The following is a 21241-nucleotide window of genomic DNA, read 5'->3' on the forward strand; positions in this document are numbered from 1 at the left end:
CTGCAGCCCCATGGCCACGGGCGGACGAGGAGCCCGAGCTGCCGGCGCGGAATGCGAGCTCGCTCTGCGCCGACAGCCGCCGATTTTCCCTCTCGATAACCCGTCCCCCTTCCCGCCCTTCGCCCGCCCCGGGAACACCCTTCCCCAGCGCGGGGTGGGCGTGCGGGCGGGGACGGGGGTCGTGCCAGCACTGGCCGCGCTCCCGAACGAGCCGCACTGGTCGGGCTCGGTGCGGCGCTACTCCGGCGCCTTTTCCCGGTCCTCTCCCGCCCGCCCTACAGCAAAGCCGAACTCACGAAGAGGATGGCAGAGCTCACGCCCCGAGAGCAAAAACGCTGTGAATTTGTCCCCAAGTCCTCAAGCGTCCAAACGTGAAAAGGCAGTATTTTAAAATCATGTTAAAGTCTCTTGCCGTCTTAAAGCCAAGAATGATACTTTGATTTCCTTGATTACTTGAAGTATCATGAATAAGGGCAGGCAGACAGGCCAAGAGACATACACATTCAGACCTAGGGGCTAGCTGCCTCGGACTTAGTGGACAAGTGCTGCCTGGTTTGATAATGAAGAGTACAGTCCAGAGATCCTTCTTCTAGTGTCAATGCCTTCTGTGACAGAGCTAATGTTCATCCGCCCGTTGGAGGTTTGCTGGTTGTTTGGGGCTTGGTTTGGGTTTTTGTGATATCCAAGACAGCAATTTCCTATCTTTTCAAGTACCCTAGGCAACAACAGAGGTTTGGAGAAGTTTCATGGTGCAGTAATAAGTAAACATACATTTCCTATGGATCCAAGATGATTACCACCACTCCAAAATTTAGCCTTATAAGTCATGGCATATAATGTCTACAGAATTTATTTCAAAGTGCTGTTTTAATTAGGGTACCAAATCTTTATCAAAAAATGGATAGCATGTATGCAATCCACAGGGACAGATCTTCACACCTATGGTTCCACACTATCACAATGGGTATTACTACACTGTGAAGATTCCCCAACTGCGAGCTCTTGGAATACTCATACACAGTAAACAAAGACAGGATGCAAAGGAGCAAAAGATACAGGCAAAACAACACAGTGTGTGTGCTCTGTATTCAGATGGAGGCAGTAAACCCTTAAATGTTCAGGAGAGAAAAAGAACAAGGAAGGCACATGATGTAACTAACAGATCAAAGTGCATATGGAAGCATACCAGTACATGGAACTGTTGGTTCTTGAACCCATTCTCTCCCAGTGATCTAAATGTTAACAGATGAATGGTGAATCCACCATAGTGGATAAGTAAATAAATAAATTTTGAATATCCAATGTAACTCTAATTAAAGACTACAGTGAAGGTGGTTGTGTACCACCAGAACTGGTGGGTGATGGGCAAAACCAGCTCTGGAGCAAATGAAAGCCTGGCCCTGGCGCACAAGAGATGGGATGGCACAGGATGGGACGGGATCTTTCCAGTCAGCTGAGGTCAGCAGCAGCGACTGGGGAAGGGGCAGTCACTTCCACGATGATGCCCATCACTGCCTACACACATCCTGCTTCCTCTTCAATGCAAGCTGAAAACTAAAAGGAACCCAAAATTCACCCTTGGGTGCCTCAGCACCCAAGGGCCGTGGGCAGAGTTGGAATAGCTGTCCCTACATCACACAGCACTAGTGAGCCCAAGGGCCTGCTGTGAGGCCAGGACTACCTGCCCCCTGCTATCACCAGCAGGGAGGATGCCTCCCGAGCAATTTATTGTTACTAACCAGTTAAAAGGCGTGGCTTAGTTGGAAGTCTAGCTGCAAAACAATGCAATCACCCTGTACACAGCTTCCCCAAAAGTTGTTGCTATGTTTTGCAACATGCACTGATATTCAACAGGAACATACTGTACCTCAATTTGTCTCTTTAGCCTGAACTCTGAATACTAAAAACACTGAGGTTTTCTCCTTCCTGACACTGCAGATCACATCTTTCCAAAGCCATTCCTTCTTCTAGATTTGTGGATCAACAGAAGAAAAAATCCCAACCAACTCAGTTTTGAACACACATATGTAAGCACATCCATCCTGTGCAAAAAAGAACCTCCTGCAATATAATATTCACCAAACATTAAAGATTTAACTTTGCTCCAGAATAACTGGATAGTCCTTAGCTGAAAAAATCAGAAATGAGAATCTCTTACTGGAGCCAGGCAAAGTGTTAGAGTACTTAAATCGAGTACCAGATTAAGTCAGAATGAAAAGTTTGTCTAAATACTAAAAGAACCTTTAAGGTCACTTCTGCAAATCTATCAAACAAAATTGGATATAGTCATATACAAACATTTATATTTTCATTTTTATTCAAGAGTAATGCTGAAATTTTCAGCCCTCTATAGTTGATTCCTAAATAAAAATGTATTAGACACTTTTAAAATGAATTTATTTCACAAGTCCCATTTATACATTAGTCATAAGTTCTTGTAGTAAAAAGTATTTAGGTATGAAAGTTTAAAAAAAAAACCAAACATTTAAAATACAACTTTTTTAATAAAATCCAACAAGTTTTAAACATTCCTTTCACATTCTCATTAAGTTTTTTCCATAAGGCACATGTATAGACATTTCAAAGGAGCAGTTAATTACAACCTTCCAAATCTTTACAATGTTTATAAAACTCTGTCTTTGGAAAAGCATACAATGGATAATATACAAACATAAATGGCGCATTGCAAGTTTTAGACAGAACTGTAAATGAAACCTTTAGGCATACTACCCAGGCCTTAGTGACTTGCCTCCACTGGGGAACAAACTGTTACTGGATACAAAGTAGTGCTAAAACTACTCTGTATGAAGTACTTCAATGTACTTTCTTGTTAGAAAAAAGCCTGGAAGTTCCAGGGTAAACACAAATAATTCTCCAAATTTATTTAAAAAACTGTTTCTAGTAAAAATTATTTAATCTCCCAAGTGCAAAAGGCAAGGAAAATACTAAACTGCTACTGGGTATTTCAGAAGCGGCAAAGTAGAGTTTTTTGAACAAAATTTACAGAGGAAAAAAGTTGCCTTTTAAAGTGGACAGTGGTTCCTGGTTTTAATTTACCCCAGACAGGATGAGAAGCATTTAATCACAGCATCCCTTTAAAGAAGAAAAAAAAAAAGTCAGTTAAGATTTGTTATTTTGCTTATAAACATCTAAACCATTACCTATTTAAAATTACAAATATGGCAGAAACTAAAGACATATCAAGAGCTGATCAAATGCAGGATCAGTGTGCGAGCGCCTCCACTGCCCCAGCTAAAGGCCAGGCTCAGGCCAGGTCAGTGCCAAGGTTTCCATGCTGTTTGCATTGCAGGCCATGCTGAAATGTAGACACAGCATTGGGAGGTGCTCTGCAGCACTCTGGGAGGCTGAGCAAAGGCAGAGCCCGATTTCACATAAGGCTGCCAGCAAGGGTTCAGCTGAGGAGCGCCCAGTCCCCAGCAGGGCACAACTGCCAGGGCTCCAAGCCACACTGGGGCTGGACCATCACAGTGCAGGAAATAAAGCACAGGCTGAAGGGCTGGAAGTGTGCACTCACAGTGCAGGATGGAGAGAGCTGGTTCAGCCTTATGGTTTGGAAGTTCTGGAGGGTTCCATTTTTTCAATCAACAATAAACTGTTTTCTGACTGTTACACTCAGATCATTTGCTTTAGTCTCCATTATTTTTCCTTTTCCCAGAAAAGTAACCAACTTACTATGGAGTGGAATTTGTATTCTGTTGCTAGTCAGTTTCAAAAACAAAGAAACATACTATCATCACTCCTTAAAGTCTCTTAGCTGTATGGGTTTTGGTTTTGTTGCATTTGTTGTTGTTTTCATTTGGGTCTGGTTTAGTGGGGCTTTTTGTTGCCAGGCCAGTAGGAGAGCTACCATTAATTAAAGAAGAAACAAACAGAAACCAACAACCCCCACCCCAACAAACCTGTGAACAAGTAAAATGTTCTGAAGAGCAAACCATGAAAAGAGTTAAACCAAGGAATGATAATTTCATGAAATCAAGAGAAATGCATACTTTAAACAAATGACATAATACTATTCCCTGGCACTTAGCATGGTTTAGATAATTGTTCCCATAAGAAAGGCAGTCTATATAACAAATTTATCATATCACTCCACATAAGCAAATAACTCAGCAATCCCTAAAGAAATCACAGTATTACTAAAAGCAGTCTCTATAAAATTCAGTTTTTTGGCTCATAAAATCTAATAGATAAATAAACCCAAAGAAATTAACTGATGCATATAACCTAATGTTTTTCTGCCCAGAACTTAGAAGTACTGTTGATAGGGAAGAAAAAGTCATAGAGACCAGAAGCTCAACTTGCTTCCTCTACAGAGAAAGCCATAAAAAAAGAAAAAAGACAAAAAAAAAAAAAAGGAATGAATCTACTCAGAGTGTCTCATGGCCAGTGGACCTATAAGAATTCAGAATACTACTTTTGTCTGGGTTAATCTGAATTGTCAGAAATAGTAAAACGACAGTTTGAGCTGTTATTTTATTCACTGTAATTATCAACAACTATCTTTAAAAAGTCCTTCCTAGATGATATCTGAAGCTTTAAAAAAACAACAGATTTTTTGGCAATGCTACTGGAAAATACCAGATGAAAGGGCTAGACACACCTCTGCCACAGCAAGCCTCCTTAAAGGACATGGAAGTGCTTAATTTTTTAAAAAAACCCCACTGTCAGGAAGACCAAACTGCATTTTACATGAATCATAGAAAAAACAGTTTCTTACATTTGATTACTTGCATGTGTTTTCACTATGTGTTTGGTCTGCTTTCATTCCCTTTTTGTACACACAAGAATGGAAGAAAAGAGAGGAGCTTGCCAAAATGAAAATAAAGCATTGCCTTTGCCCCTCCTAAAAATTATGGAAGAATTCAGAAATAGAAACAGAAGTTGCCACTTGATCTCAGCTCCATAAGTTACCTTTAATTTTAGTACCAGAAAAGTCACTATTGCATCACTGTAATGTTAAATCATTAGAGACATTATTTAAACAACACCTTGATTCATTTTCAGTGGTGGAAACTAGAGAGAAATTCATTAAAGAGAATTACTATGTATTGTACTTCTATTTAAAGCTTATATTAAGCATGACTTTTAAGTTCAGCTATGCCATTTTCTAAAAATTAAAAGGAGCATGTTATATTTTTCCACACACATAAAGTACTTTTTGCCCTTCCCCAGCATAAAGGTAACTGACTTTTGTTAAGACGGAAATTATTATGCAGACTCACCTTGCAAAAGGAATATAAGACAGACTATACCTAAAAAAAAGAGAAAAAAAGTATATTTGCAAAGTGTTCATGTCTCTCCTAGAACCAAATTATTTCACTTTAGGCCAGGATTAATAAAAGCAACTGTAACAAAATTTTAAACAAGATTACCTATTCAATTTAATGCTTACCTGAGAAAAGAGGACATGTTTGGACAAGAAATAAACAGTGACATGGATTTGGTGGTTTACTTTTTCTTTGTTTGGTTGAGTTTTTTTTATTTTAACGTAGTTCATAACTTCCATTGCACATGAACTTAAAAAACAGATTTACTATTGCCAAATCCGAAAGGAATAGAAAATTTGTGTGAAAATGGTACTCCAGATGATAGAGACAACTTCTTCCAGTTTAGAAGACAATCTAAATTACTATGCAAATATACATCTAATCATATTATTTATGTAACTAAATACAGATACATGCTGTAGGATGAATAATACTCCACAACTGTGACACTCAGCTGACAATTCTATTATTCTCTGAAACTTGTTTCTCACAAGCCTCCAGGCAGTGTTGTGTTCTCATGCTCAGCCTGATCAAACCCCAGGACACTTAACAAATGTGAACTGTCTGCTGCAAACACACAGAGCACAGTCTGAGCTAGGAGCCTTCCCTCTATCTAGCACCATGCCCAGCAGTCCCTGTCCTGAACAAATGGTTCCTTGTCCTCAGACACACGTTCAGCACAGACTCTGTGTACTCAGGACAAGTTCAAGCAAGAACTGTGGTCACATTGGGCTGCCCGAGAGTGAGCACTTGGGATAAGGACACCAAGTAATTCACCTGGGACAAGGACACCAAGTGGGTATATATCTCTGTGGAAAAAGCAGTAACTTCTAGAACTTCTGCCAGGCTTGCAAGCATTCACCTGACTGTGCTCACACACTGCCAAACCCAGCCCCCGAGCTCCTGGTCATCACCATCACAGCACCTGCTGCACTAAATTCACCCTCTCACATCCACCTACTCTTTACCCAGTATATTCCTGGGGCAGGACGTACTCTATGAAAATGTTTCTAAGTTTCCTTCATTTCAAAAATCAAAAACTCGTTAGAATTCAAAAAAGAGGAGAGTATACTTCTACATACAGAAAAAGCCCGACGATTTTTTTTGCATATGTATTCCTTTCATAAGGCTTCAGATAAGTTCACACATTGCAGAATATATTTCAAATTACCATTTTTGCAAGACGATTGAATATAGATTTTGCTGGAGTTACACAACCCAGCTGAGAAAAAACAGATTGAGGCTAGCATTTGGGCACACTTATATGTGAATCATATATATATAGGTTTATAATCATGCGGGTGTAGGGGCAAGGAGAAGAAATTAAAAGGAATTTTAAGAATCTTACCAGGTCATTGCCAAGAACTGCAATATGCAGAATAACAGCGCCAAACCTTTTTTATTCCACTAAACAAAAAAAAACCCAAATACTGCAAATTAGTTCATTTTGCACCACACCAGTCTATATTGCAAGCAATTGGCACAGACTGATCAATCAAGAATAGAGCAGACTGACAATGCCTAAATTTCCTTGCCTTAGTTTGCTGTTTCTTTCCCAACAACTCTCCATTCATTTTATCCATCGCTCCATTAGCATCATGTTATGTAAACCTTTTCTAGCTTCGGAAACACCTAACAACATCAGTGTTAACATTCACTCACATCACTGTACTTCTGCAAATATGGAAGTTCATTCCAGTAAGATATTTACTTCTATGGAATGCAACTACAGTTAGTTTTCAACCAAGATGCCTGAAGATACTTCTGGTTTTTTTCTGTTGTCTTAACCAGCTTAATATTCTGTATCCATGGCTTCTGCAGACAGCTATACACTCTCTGGTGTTTTCTGACATAAATATGCATCACTGAAACAAAACAATATTTGAGCTTGGTTTTCTTCGCTTTTATTCTAGAGGTCTGCAGACTGAACCCAATACTCTAGATTTTGCATTCTCATCTACATCACATGCAGGTGGAAGGATGCATATGCTTTTACAGCCAGCAGGCTCATCACTCCACCTGAGCTACACTGCAGCCAACAACAAAAACACCACACACGAGTTCACCTTTCCTTCACCCCTGAACTGTATCTTAAAGCTACAATACAATTAATAAACTAACCAACTCAGATTGCTTTTTAGAAAAAAAAGTATTCTCACTTACCCAGAATACAGCACACAGAGTCAATATTAGGCAAAGCTGGGGTGAGAAGGAGAGACAAAGAAAAAAAAAATGAATACTCAAATACACCATGAAGAAAGTACAGTAACCACTCCCATGTTTTCAATGGGCAATCAGCACTTTAAAATTGACTTATGAAATAAAGGCTGTCTCACAGTGACTATATCATGAACTCCATGGTATTTTTCAAAGCATAGTATGAGGTACACATGGCCAGAAGGGCTGGGACAGGTCTTGAAAGGAAGACATGGCAGGAGCTGACTTGAGGAAGCAGCAGGAGTATAAGCCGGTGCGCGCACCCATATTTGTTGGTTGGTTCTATTAAGAGGTGGGCTTAGAAGATAAAGCTTTACTGAAAGGAATCAAGAAGTCTGGTAACTGCTACTCTCTTATTTCACTACATACTATCATTTTGAACCTGGTATTCATAACACCTGTCTCTGACAAGAAAGATGTGTGCATCGCTACCAACAACCCTTTATTAAAAACATCCATTCTCAATTACAGGATCTGGCAAATACAGGCTATGCCTCATCTGCCAGTGCTTTTTCATCTTCTGACACCAATGAAGAATCCACTAGGGAGCAGCTGCCTCAGGTACAGTGAAAAAGCTCACATTAAGCTTTGTTTGAGGTACTTAAACACTTTGGATGGAACATTACAATGATATAGTTTACTATGCCAAATAATCACTCCATTTGTGCAAGCCTAACCATCACTTAAAACTTTTCCACTAGATCTTATCTGGCTTCCTCCATTTTTCATTACACATAGTACAAAACAGAACAAAACCAAAAATCAATTTTCACTTGAAAAAAAATTTGTTGGCATTTTATTGAAAGAAAGAAAAGTAATACACGCTTGAAATTTTCCAAACACATCTGTGACTCCTGAACTGCCTACAATTCTAGCTTTGTGTTAGCATGGGGATTAAAACAGTCAAATTCATCCACAGTTTTCAAAACTTTAAATTTACCAGTTCTTCTGTGTTTTACTGAAATTTCCATACTAAAAGTCTTGGCTCTCATCCTATGTTCATGTTCACTATTAGATGAAACCTTTCATTCTCATTTTCCCAACTTTGCTAGTAGCCTCTCTGCACAGGTATGTCTCTGATATGTGCTCTGCTCTCCTTCCATTTCCCAGATGTGTTTTGTTTTTACAGCCTTCAAAGCAAGTTATTTTCTTTGTCACCATGTCTGAGCACAGTGGATGACAGGATCATCAGAGCAAAATGATTTTTGTGCCTGCTGTTTTAAGTGTCTAGCTTAGGCTCTCAGCTTCTTTGGAAAAAGCCCACAGCTGTAAAGTGTTAAAGAATTTATGCTCAGCAAATACAGACCCTAGCAGAACTGGAGATATTCTTGGACATTTTTAATTCATGCCTACAAAATGTACCCTTCCTAGGACTTGTAACCTGGTATGAGTTGGAAATAGTGACAGAACAAAACAAGAACACTCAAACAAAACAAAACAAACCTCTGTAGAACAAAGCAGAGTCCAAGCAATGATCAAGTGACTTCCCCAAAAGACAGGGGCAAACATAAGCTTCTCAAAAGAGATTATAACTATTTTTTATGTGGGTGTGCGAGAGGAAGAACATGCAACCTCTAAATGACAGCCATCCAGAAAGAATTTATGAAGATTTTCTTGCTCACTAAACTAGAAAAACAAGTTATATGATAGAGAGAATAGGAAAGCCAACTACATTTCAAAAATCAAAGTTGAAACAAATCAGTAGGAGTAAGACAGAAAAGTATTAAGCAGAGAAGCAGCAAGGGGAGAAAGTTGTTTTAACTACCTAATATAGAGATTTGGGATGGGAATTCTGATATTGGGGAGAAGGTTTTTCCCATCCTTCTGGAAGAAAAAATGATGGTCGTGAAAGTAAAGGAGCCAGGGATGTCACAATGGAGAATCTCAAAGCTGAACATGTGGCCTCCCAGACTTGGGGGAAATAAATTAATTTTCTCCTTTGCTTTGGAAGTGCTGAACCACTGACCTTTACAGACCAACTGCAGCCAAAAAACAACTGTCAAGCTACACTTGGCGGCCATAGTAGCTAAAAAAGTCTCTCCCCTTGTTCTTGAAGAAAATATTATAGAAAATAAATTAAAAATAATTAACCTGCCATTAGCATTTACTAAGAAAGATTTCATAAGGAACATTTTACTCCAAATGATTAATTAAAAAATCATAAACAACAAAAACACACACGTTCGTTCAGAGAAAGGAGCTAGATGATCTTTGTGACATACAGAGCTTAACAGCTTGACTATCATTTCTCTGCAGAAGGAAGAGGCAGACTGAGAAATAACCTTCCTTTAGAAAAGCATCAGATTTAGCTTTGAGGCTAAAGGAAAACTTTTTAATAAAAGGAAAGAAAGATACTATATTTACCAACATCACAATCGTAGCTATTAATCGTTTTGGATCAAACATTGCTTTCAGTTGCTTCAATGGCCCCATCAGGAAACACGTGCTAATAGGAGATAAAAGACCAAAACAAATTGTAAATAATTTTCAAATAACTCTTTCTAAAAGGCAGTAGGTAATTAACCAGTTTTCCAACAGATAGATGACTACAAAGGTTTTAAAAAAAGATATTTCAGTGCTTAGCAACAGAGACTAACTAGAACAGAAGGTGAAATACTCTATGAATTTAGCCCTGGAAACAGTTTATGAGTCACCCTTGGTCACGAAATTCTTTCCAAAATATTACCATAGTGAAAAAAAAAAGTAACAGGCAAATACAAGAACACTTATATTGGTTGAGATAAGAGAGGACAGAGTGTGACAAGGATATACTTAAGGAATAACAGAAGAGCATAGAAGCAAATCAGTTTTTATGAACTCTTCCACCAAATAAGAAAAAACACATTTCAATGAATAATCTGCTTGATGTGCTGAATGCCATTTATAAATAAAGACGATTAAGAAAGCAGTGCAGTTACAGTTAAATTTAAATCATGTTAAGAGATACTAAATGGGGGGAGATTGAACTATGACTATAAGTAGCTCTACATGAATTTAGAGATGGGTGGGTGGTCAAAGATGTTTTGATTGTTATTTTAAGATGGCAAGCACCATAATAGAAAAAAAAAAGCTGAATGCCATTTATAAATAAAGAGCAAACTCAATTGCAGAAGTAAATGAGATCATATCCAAGACTTCAGGAAACATAATAGGAAAAATATCGTGGTTAGAGCTTTTTACAGTACCAAAACAAAACATTTTACGTATAGCAGAGTTATCAAGTTGAAGTCCAGTGAATTTTGTGTTGAAGCTGTTTTAACAACTGACTTGCCAAAATAATGTCAAGATTACAAAGACCAACCTACTGTAGAAATTTTTTTGTTTAATAATACGTATTTTAACCCAGGCAGAATGCAAGTAGCTACAATCAAGATTACAGGGATTCTACCTCTTTTAGTCAAACTCAGCAAGCAAAAAGGCAGAAAAAGTTCAGTAGTTTGTATTAATCCTCCTGCTTTTTTCTACTCTGTAGTTAACTAGAAGGGAGAATGAAAACCATCAGCAACACCCCATGCTGCACCTTTTTATGCAAAGAAATGCCATCTGAACTAAGAGTTCACAACCTCAGGAGTATTTCTCTTCAAATATTTGAGATGAGCCTCTTTCTTCCTTGTCATTCTGCTTTGTAGAAAACACAACAATTTTAATGAGAGAGTTCTAATGTCTGTAATCTTGTGGTGGTCTGAATGCTTTACTACAGAGCAGAAAACCTAGTCTAACTCCTTTTCTAGTAATTCTTTTTGTATATGAAATGAAGCTGGAAAGAATTTGATAGAGCTTCCTCCTGAAACCAATCATAAGCCTTCTATGACAGAAGAAATATGGGAATCCACATTCCAGGCAGCAAATAAAACTCAATCTTCTACATCCAAACGTTCTCCTACCAGCAACTTTGCACAGGTATCTCCTTCATATTTTTTATCTTATGGAGACAGACTTCAAATGTCCATATTAAATGAAAAAAGGTTTTCACAATTCAATAGAAAAAGAAAAGTTTTATATTCACTGCAATCCAAACTAATTTCTTCTCAGTATTTTTTCATCTTCTCTGCTGAGCCATGAAATTAAATTACGACCAAAAAAAAGAGGACATGAAGAACTAGAAGAAAATATTAGTTAGCTGGTGGAAGGATAGTGATGAGGAAAATTAAGTAGTAAAAAGGAATTACATTTTGGCCACATAAAAGTAGGCAGAAAAAATATAGAAAGTAAAATTCATTGTTTGTAATCTGACTCATATTGAGAAGACCGACATCACAAGAGCTGCACCAGAGATGAGAAGAGATACCCTGTGGAGCAGAAAAAAAGGCTGGAAATAAATTCTGGACATCCTCCAATTAAACAGAAGAATTCTTTTAGATACACCATTCTGTAGAGACACATTCATCATCTCTGAGAACAATCAAGTAAGTATCATTGTTTTCATGTGCATGGTTAGAAAACAATAGTAAAAACAAGCTAGAGGGGACTAACCAGGCTAGTAAGAGTGGTGACTGCATTTTGGTTTAAATACAGACTTGCAAAGAAGCCTGGAAAAGTTTAAATCTGCTAGTCAATTTGGGACTTCATTGTCATCTCCTACTGTTCTTAGAACACAGCTGCCTGTTTTTTATATCCAAAAGGAGTATTGAATGAAAAATGGGCCTCTTCTTTCTTCTAATTTTAGCTGGAGTGCAGACTAAAGATTTTCAGCATTCTCCTGAAAGAAATACTAGTCTGGAAAAACTTTCCTCTTAACTCAATTAGACTTCATTAGTACTAAGTTTCTAAAATGCTCATTTAATTTGAAGAAATGAAAACACACCCAATACCAGGTAAAAACAACACAACCAAAAAAACTCACGCCAAGCCAAAACCAAAGAATAAAGAGTAAGATAAGGGAGAGAAAGGCAAGGCTAAGTTTTTGCCTATCTCCAGCATTCACTTTTTGTCTTGTTTTAGGTAAGAGATGGAATAGTTCTACAACTGAGACTCAAAGCCAGTATAGGCATTGTTGTCTCCTAGCATATTTGTTGAGGAAAAGCAGTACCTTCACATTTCTCAAATGTTAATGCCCCATTACATGAGTTCTAAACAGATTAATAATGCTTTGACTCAAAAGTTAAGTTACTTGACTAAAGTCAGAGTCCATGAAAGTCAAGACCAGACTCCATGGGGTTTGAGTCCCATAACCATGCCTCAGTCACACTAAGATAATAAGAGAAGGAGGAAAAACATAAATTAAAAATACCTTGGGGACATTATGTTTCTTATGTGTCTCTCAAACTGTGAAAGCAAAGTTTTCAATCTTAAGAGGGCCCCTTCTAGAGGCAAATCTTTTAGGACTGCTATGTGGAATATTTCAAAGAATCAGAGAGTTTAAAAATACACTATGAGCAAATGTTAGATTCTGCCTTCAGCCTTACAGTCAAAATAAGGATTTCCTGAATGTTTCCTTTTTGAAGATTTTCTTGGAAACAGGATGATATCTCTGTTGAAAGCAAAAAGCTCCTTCCAGTAACAAAGTATCCACACAGAGCGCACATTACCAGTTTGCTCCTGAAGCTGAGGTACTTCTGTACCTAGCAGAAGGACTCAGATGTAAAAAGTACAAAACATTCAGCTAGCAATTTGTTATTCATACTTCAGATATCAGTTGTGATGTGCCCACAAACACACAGGTAACTGTGTGTAAGGTACCTGATAAACAACAAAACTGTAAAACAAACAAGTTTTTGTTATTAGCATTCAATATAAAACAATGTTGTTTACACACAACATAGACAGCACTCTAGAGTAAAAGCAAATGGAAACGTAGCTGAAAAGGAGAGTACTTTTCTGAAACCAATAACTAAGAAATCATACCTGGCGAGAGCAGCAATATTTCCCAGGGTGTAAAACACTGCAAAAAGTTTGATTCCCTTTGGGAGCCATAGCAATGCTGTTCCCTATAAAAGACAGGTTATTGGCACGTTTGCAATTAGTTAATTCAATTTATTCAGATTTTATAGTGCATAAATACAATTTCATACTACTAGGAACATAATTCTGACATACACTAGCAGAGCACACAGTTCTCAGAGTTGCAGCAATCACTCCCCAGCACACTTCTATTGCCACCTGCTGGCAAACAATGTGTTGGTTCACTGGATTTGTGGGTATTTTTACAACTAGGCAGTTTATTTATATTACTGAACACATTTATTACTGAACACATTATATCCTATTTCACAACACTTCCACTTTTGTTACAATGCCCCACTGTACATCCTACACCTCTGCACACCAGATAAAATGTCATAAAGCTGCACTAATATTCACCATCTCCTTTCTCCTCCAATCAACCATTTAGACTTGCAGCTTAAATACACACTGAGGCTGAATAGAAACATTTTAGAACACTTCCAGGAATCTCTTCTTTCCACTCAACTTAAAAAAATCTGAAGCCTTCTGCTGATCACAGTTCCCTATGATGATGAGGAAGAAAGGAACTATAGGAAAGGGACCTGAAAAGATCACCTAGATACAGCCTCCCACTAGACCAGGCTGCTCAAAGCCCCATTCAGCCTGGCTTTGAACAGTGCCAGGGATGGGGCATCCACAGCTTCTCTGGACAACCTGTTCTAGTGCCTCACAATCAAGAATTTCTTCCTTATATCTAACCTAAATATCCCTGTTCTCAATTTGTACCCATTACTCCTTGTCCTGTCACAACAGCTCCTAATGAAGAGCCCCTTCCTGGCTTCCCTGCAGACCCCCTCCAGATACTGGAAGGCTGCTATGAGGTTTCTACACAACATTCTCTTCTTCAGGCTGTACAGACCCAACTTTCTCAGCCTGTCAGAGCCTAAAGAAAGCCTCCACTAGAAGCAAAACAAACTGTGATCTGTACACTGAGTCCTGAAAAAACCCAACCAAACCAAAAAGCAACAGCATTCTACCCAATTGCAATTTCAGTGCAAATCTGTGGCGAAGAGAAAGGAAAAGAGGAAGAAAGAGGGAGGGAGGAAGCAGGGGTAGGGAGGAAGGAAAACAGAGGAGGAAAAGGACTTCCCCAATGTTTCTTCAGCTGTTTCTGGGAGTTTCCATGCAGCTGAAAAACTGCCTTCTTGTGCAAGTTACCTGTGTCAGATTTTGACAGAACCAAGCAATTAATAGATCTCAACTCTTAACTGCAGGCTGCAGACTTCTGCCAGCCTCTAAAGCTCAGGAATGAACACAGGATTTGCTGACTGTAAAACCACCAGGAGTGCAGCAGGTTTTTCAAGTGTCAACACACAACCACACCCACTGATTTGTTGAGTGTGACATGCTACACTTGTGGTTTCTTCAGACTTTAAAAACCTTTCAATCTTCCCCTGTCTCTTTTCCTTTTATTAGAGAGAAAAAAAATAAGATGGGTACACACCTCTTTCCTAATACACCAGTTACAAAAATAGAGCATATTTTGTCAGTGTTCAAACCTTTTAGTAAGAAAATGTATTAGGCTACAGTAAAAATGCCCACTTCTGTAATTGGAAGAAAAATGGCCAAAATCATAATTTAGAGATCAATAGCCAGTTATACATTTAATGTCCAGTTAAATAAAAGCACACAAAATTTAGAATGCAGGATAAAGCAAACACAGAATCACACATAAAAGAGGAATATTAATGAGGTTTAACTGTAGAACAATAATAAAGTCCAAGGAAAAAATAACTTTACTTACAAGAAAAGAACATAAAATGCCAGCAACAAAGCATATGGCAAACCATCTGACTCGAGTTCCAAAGCTGAGTGTTGAGGCATCAAGGACCTTAATAAGAAGGGAGGAAAAAGAGGATATTACAAACCCAGTTTAGAACAATCTAAAGGACAATTTTTTCTCTACCACTGAAGCCCTTAATTTCAAACAAAGTAACTTTTAGCCAGAAAGAATTATTTTACCTTGCTTAACAGTTATTTGTGTATTAATTCTTTCATATCACAAAATCATATTATCAATCTGGAACATATGGAAACATATTTACAAACAAACAAAAAAGACAAAACCCATAAAGGTATATCCTGGCATGCAAGCAACGCTGCTTCACTTTCAAACACACTTTTTTAATCACCACACAACTGAAAATAGTCACAGGTGTACCAAAGCAAAAGAATGAATGGACCTTCCAGCAATTTGCAAAGGAATGAATTCATTTGTGCAACACTGTAGGTTCCTATAGACATTACCACCTTTTCCTGTTACTAGAGAGGATCCCTCATACATACAAATGCCAGTATCCACTGCAAGCATTACAACTCCAATTTCTCTTCCAATTACCGTCCTGAAGGTGTAGGCAAATTAACACAGTTTGTCTCATCAGACTAAGCTAACTTGCTGAAAGGGAATATTTCACTTCCTGCTTCTCCAGAGTGACTCCAGGACCTAATGAGCTGAGCTACCTGACACAACTCCTGACATGAGAACAGAATTAGTGTTCCTTCTATTCTGATGACTTGGCTAATGAGCCAAGCCAGCTCTGCAAACCGTCAGAAAAGCAGCAGGGCTGATGTAAGGAAAGAGGCAGGGCCATGTAGCTGGCAGAAAGGCCCCTTTCAGCAGAAGTGATTTGTTAGATATGCTCAGCTCATCTCCACCCACGCTGTAAGAACAATGCATTTCATCTTACTCCAGGTCACTATAATTAAATGTACTTTCTGTTCTAAACTGGCCTATTAAGTGAAGTGTTGCTTCAGCTTACATAAAATTACTTTAAATGAACAACTTTCCTACTTGTTCAGCTGTCACAGGCAAACTTGCTCTCCTGTTATTTAGTCAACAGGTATTTTAATCAGACTTATTAACCAAATATATATTATATACTTTCCTCAGCCAATGAGTCTGATATCCCTCCTTATCTCCTGAGAAATTTCTCTTTCAGGCAGTGGTAAGCTAACCAAGGAAATCTGGTTATTGCTTAGAATAATTTCACATTTGTACAAATGAGGAATCTGTATCTAGTTTAATAAAAAACTGCAACATGCACACACACATACAGGTGCTGTGATGACAGAACTTCCCAAAGGTTGGAAGATGCAGCTTACCTTGCTAGGTCCAACACTTTATCCTTATGTATGCATTAAAAAACCAGACAAAAACAGTAACTGAATGATCATTTAGTATTTTAAATCATATTTGACAGCCAGAGTCCTGAATGCCTGCATTTTTAAGAAGAGTAGGAACAGCTAAAGACACTCATTTCAATCATGCCCTTAGTTACACCTATTCATACAACTAATCACAAGCATACATACACACGCAAATAAAGAGTAAAAATCCTTTCCATCTGTGTTCAGAAATGAAGTGTAGATAGGCCAATAATATCAGTAAACCCAGCACACACATTTCAGATTGCCTAGAAAACAGGGAAAGGATGAAGAGAAATTGTTTATTCAGGTGCATCAGGTCATTGCTGCCACTTACTGCTCTTCTACTTCTAATCTTATTATCTGACAGTGCTCCTGAAGTGACTACCAGGAGACTTCATTCTTCAAATAAATGTGAAAACAGCTTTATCTCCAGTTAAATCCCTAACAGTTAAGAGGTGAGAAAATAAAAACAAAACAAAAAACAAAACAAACCAACCAAACAAACAAAAAAAATCCAGCACAAGAAATAAGAGAACCACACAAAGGCTTGGAGCAAAAATTACCACAAACACCAAAAAGTTTGATGCATTTTATGGATTTAATTCTTAAAAACTGACAATATATGCACATGAACTACAGGAAGATAAGTTGTGGCATTAGGGCTGCCAGTGAATTCTGTGTAATAATAAGACTAAATACATTACATGGTATTAAAGTGAAGGCTCATCCTTCCAACCATTGCCAATGATGTCACAATTTATACTGTCAAGCTGAACCTATTTAATACAGTTTGAAATCCTGAAACTGGGGATCTGGTAATACATTTTCTTAGTCCCTAATACTTAAGGCAACTGAGGGGAGGCCTCACTACAGCTTCCTCATGAGAGGAAGCAGAGCGGCAGACACTGATCACTTATCTGTGGTGACCAGTGACATGACATGAGGGAACAGCTGAAGCTGTGAAAGGAGGTTTAGGCTGGATATTAGAAAAAGGCTTTTCATCCAGAGGGTGGCTGTGCACTGGAACAGGCTCCCAGGGAAGTGGTCACAGCACAAGCCTGAGAGAGTTCAGGAAGCATTTGAACAATGCTCTCAAGCACAGGATGTGACTCTTGGGGATGGTGTTGTGCAGAGCCAGGAGCTGGACTCAATGGTCCTTGTGGGTCCCTTCCAAGCCAGGATATTCTACAATTTCTATTTTTTGGGTTTCACAGAAGCAATGGAACTCACTGCCTGTCCAAGACGCCTGTTTCACTGCTGCAGAGAAGCACCTTGCTGCAAAAGTTGAGTTGCAGATACACAGTTCAACTGTGTAAACCAGACACCAGCTTGTGCTCAAATGCCAGGCTCACTCTAGAAGCTGAGGACCTGACAGTGCAGGAACCCTGTGCTGCAGGCAGGAATTTCTACACCAGGGACCATGGGACACCCTGAGGTAACACAGACTAAGAACCCGAAGGAAAAGGAAGTCTAAGCTGCCCTTGCAACAAAAGCAGGAAACAATGCAAAGGTGCTAAAGATTCTTTTTGTGTGTCTGACATAAGTTATACAGCTAATCCCAGATTTCAGATAAAAAGAGTTGTCATTGCAGTCTATGGTATTTGCATAAGCAAAAACTTTTACTTAGGAGGATGAAAAACTTTCCAGGCACGTTCCACATCTGTAGTTTGTGTGGAGAACAGTAGTGGTGGCAAAACACTGTAAAACACAACCCTTCTTGCTATACTGCTTATCAGCTTGTTTCTAAGAAAAAAAATCAAAATTAAACTGAAATCAACAAAAGGAATCCTATTGCTAAGCTTTAATGCCAATCTTCTGGACAAGAAGCTTTTTATTCACAGGCTATTTCAAGCCAATAGTATATGAAAGAAATTACCAAGACTTCCAAAAATCAAGAGGAAACATCAAGTGGAAACCCGAATCTGGAATGGAGACTTTCTGAAACATAAGGAACAGGTTTGCAATAACAGCATCACTGCTGAAGAGTTTACAATAGACACACAATAAACAGTATGAATGATAATCCACAAGGCTGCTTTTGATCAAAAATAAATAGTTCTTGTGGCTCTGAACATCCACCTAGGCGCCCCCATATATTAATGATCTTATAACAGTTTTCCACATGGGCAAACAGAACCACTTTATTTTACTAATCTAGAAGTTAACAATTACATCTTATCTCAATGGTAAATATGCAAGTAATGGAGAAAATTCAAAGAAACATTGAGTAAATTGGCAGAATTGAGTTTCTAATCCACAGTGAAACAATATATATATTTATAATATTCTCATCTTTCCCTAACAGGCTTCCTTATATGTATTTCTATCACCAGTTGAGATTAAAACACAAGAAGCGTAACATAAGAAATGAAATATAAGAAATGTATTATAAGAAACGTAATATACAATTTCTTATAAAAATATAAGAAATACCTGGTCTATTCCTCTGTTGAAATCTTATTGAGTGCTTTAAGCAACTGTCAGATTTCATACAACATCCAACGTGTCACATGGACTGCTTTGACATTAGTTTTGGTGTTGATAAAACTAAACAGCATAATGCTGCCCTAAAAACATCATCACATTGCTACATTTATTATTGATATTTTTGGTAATTAATTCCTTTTTTTTTAATATATTTAGAATAATGGATCTAATTGCAGCAAGAAACAACAGCTGGTCATCTGAAGAGTTTAGAAAATACAGAAAGACTTCACTGAATCATCACACAGTTCTTTCATTATAGACTCGTCTTCCACTTAGGAGGAATGGCTTGTGACTTCATGATAACAGTTCTGCAAAAACCAAGGGAAAGAATCCAGAGATATCTATGGACATGAACCATATGATGGCTATTACACAACTATCAGATATTCCAAAGAGAGGGCCTTTGTTTTCAGCCAAACACATGACTTGTCTCCAGAAAGATCATGGAAACAGCTGAAGATTTTACACGCACAATGCATAACCTCACACTTTCTTTCACAGCTCCACCTCTTACCAAGTGTTCCTCTCTGCATGGGTGCACATACTTTTTTTGCTCTAATACAAACACTTTAAAAATAGTCAGCACCACTCAGCTCTAGCTTTACTCAAGGTCACATATGAATTTCCTCTCTAAAAAGTGGCTTGATTTCCACTGTTCTACAAACACATTGCTACCTTGAGAGAAAAAATACAACTGAGAAACTGCCTGACTAAACACATGAGGGTTTTTTTTTTTAAGTCAAGGGTATTTATTTATTTTAAAGATCTTTCTGGTTCACCTCAGAATGACACTCCAAAGACACATTTATAAGTTTTCTTCTACCATGTACTGGACAGGCTTTAAGTATAGGCAGATTTTTCTTATTTTAAGTATTTTCTAGCTATAACAGTATCATTCCATGCAATAGTAAAATCCTATAGAGTTTAATTACTGACATTTACAAAACTAAACACATTCTTAGCTGAGTTCTCTCCTCAAGATATAAAAGTTAAATATAAAAGCATTAAATATGTAGGCATTTATCTACTGATTGCCATTTTACAACAACTATCACAGCACCAAGTAAAGGAAAAGTCTATGCCACTATCATGTGCCTTGTGTGAAATGTGCCTGGTGATGGCAGAATAATCAATTCTCTTGGAACTGAACTGAGATTAACAGAGATGTAAGTATTTCTCTGATAATCCTGAGAAGAGCAGAAGGTGAAGCATCCCTCCCAAATGCTGGCAGCCAGTTCTGGTGTGAAAGGGCAAAGATTCTACACTGCTTCCAGAATCAGTGCACACAATTTAGGTGCTTTGCTGTGGCAGAGAGGCCAAATTCATGAACCTTGAAGACCAACGGCAACTCGGTGCAAAACCAAGTGAAGCATGCCAGCAGCAAGCTGCCAGAACTAATATCACCCCAGCCATGCTCAGTTGGTGCTGGTTCCCCAAGGTTTGTCAGCCGCAGCTCAGATCCCAGCCACATTCCAGCCTCCTCCTCCATGCTCCAGCACGCTGCAAGTAGCAAGCAAGACATTCCTTGATGCGGGGCACTTTGACCTGCAGTCACATGAGTTAAGAGCGAGCTAAAGGAATAAATGGTTCTTTGTAAGCATGCTCAGCTTTGCTTCAACCTAGAGATTAGTTCTCAGGAATGTATGGTCTTCAAACACAGTAAAAACGAAACAAAAAAAAAACTGCTGACGATGAGGAACATAGTGGGAAGGAAATAGGACAACTAAACTATACTTAAGGAGTAAGGAGCAAAAAGTATCTTCAGCAGAATGTACACAAAACGATGTTTGTCTAAACAAAACCTTTGTTTCTGCAAATTTAAGGACATAAGGGAATGAAGAAGCAATTTACATTGAATCGCAGACTCAGTCGGGCCGGAAAGGAGCATAGTATGTTATCTGCTCCCCGCTTAAGCACAAGAAAAACTTGTAGAAACCGAAGGACCCCAAGCCACCAATACAGCCAAAAGCTTCACACATGAGTAACTGGCCAAAACCCATCCTCCGGGCAGAGCCTGCTGCCCATACCGCCCGTCCCTCGGCGCACGCCGCAAACTTCGGTCTGCCCTTTGCCTGCCCCGCTCTGCCAGGCACCGGGAAGCGGGGTGTGCGTGTGCGCAGGCCGGGGACGGGGGAAGGCGGCGGGGGGAGCGCAGCAGC

General features: G+C 38.6%; 1 protein-coding gene across 1 annotated transcript in view; it reads right to left on the minus strand.

The window, feature by feature from the left end:
* Nucleotides 1-2295: 2295 nt before the first annotated feature.
* Nucleotides 2296-21241, minus strand: part of SFT2D1 (SFT2 domain containing 1) — a 19405-nt gene continuing 459 nt past the window's right edge. The window contains exons 2-8 of the mRNA XM_005416272.3: nt 15193-15279; nt 13350-13432; nt 9870-9951; nt 7452-7487; nt 6637-6695; nt 5244-5273; nt 2296-3093 (exon numbers count right to left, since the gene is read on the minus strand). Of these exons, the coding sequence (XP_005416329.2) occupies nt 3054-3093; nt 5244-5273; nt 6637-6695; nt 7452-7487; nt 9870-9951; nt 13350-13432; nt 15193-15279 (417 nt within the window). The 3' untranslated portion in view covers nt 2296-3053. The remainder of the gene's footprint in view (nt 3094-5243; nt 5274-6636; nt 6696-7451; nt 7488-9869; nt 9952-13349; nt 13433-15192; nt 15280-21241) is intronic.

The sequence above is a fragment of the Geospiza fortis genome, unplaced genomic scaffold, assembly GCF_000277835.1.
Source record: "Geospiza fortis unplaced genomic scaffold, GeoFor_1.0 scaffold41, whole genome shotgun sequence".
Lineage (NCBI taxonomy): Eukaryota > Metazoa > Chordata > Aves > Passeriformes > Thraupidae > Geospiza > Geospiza fortis.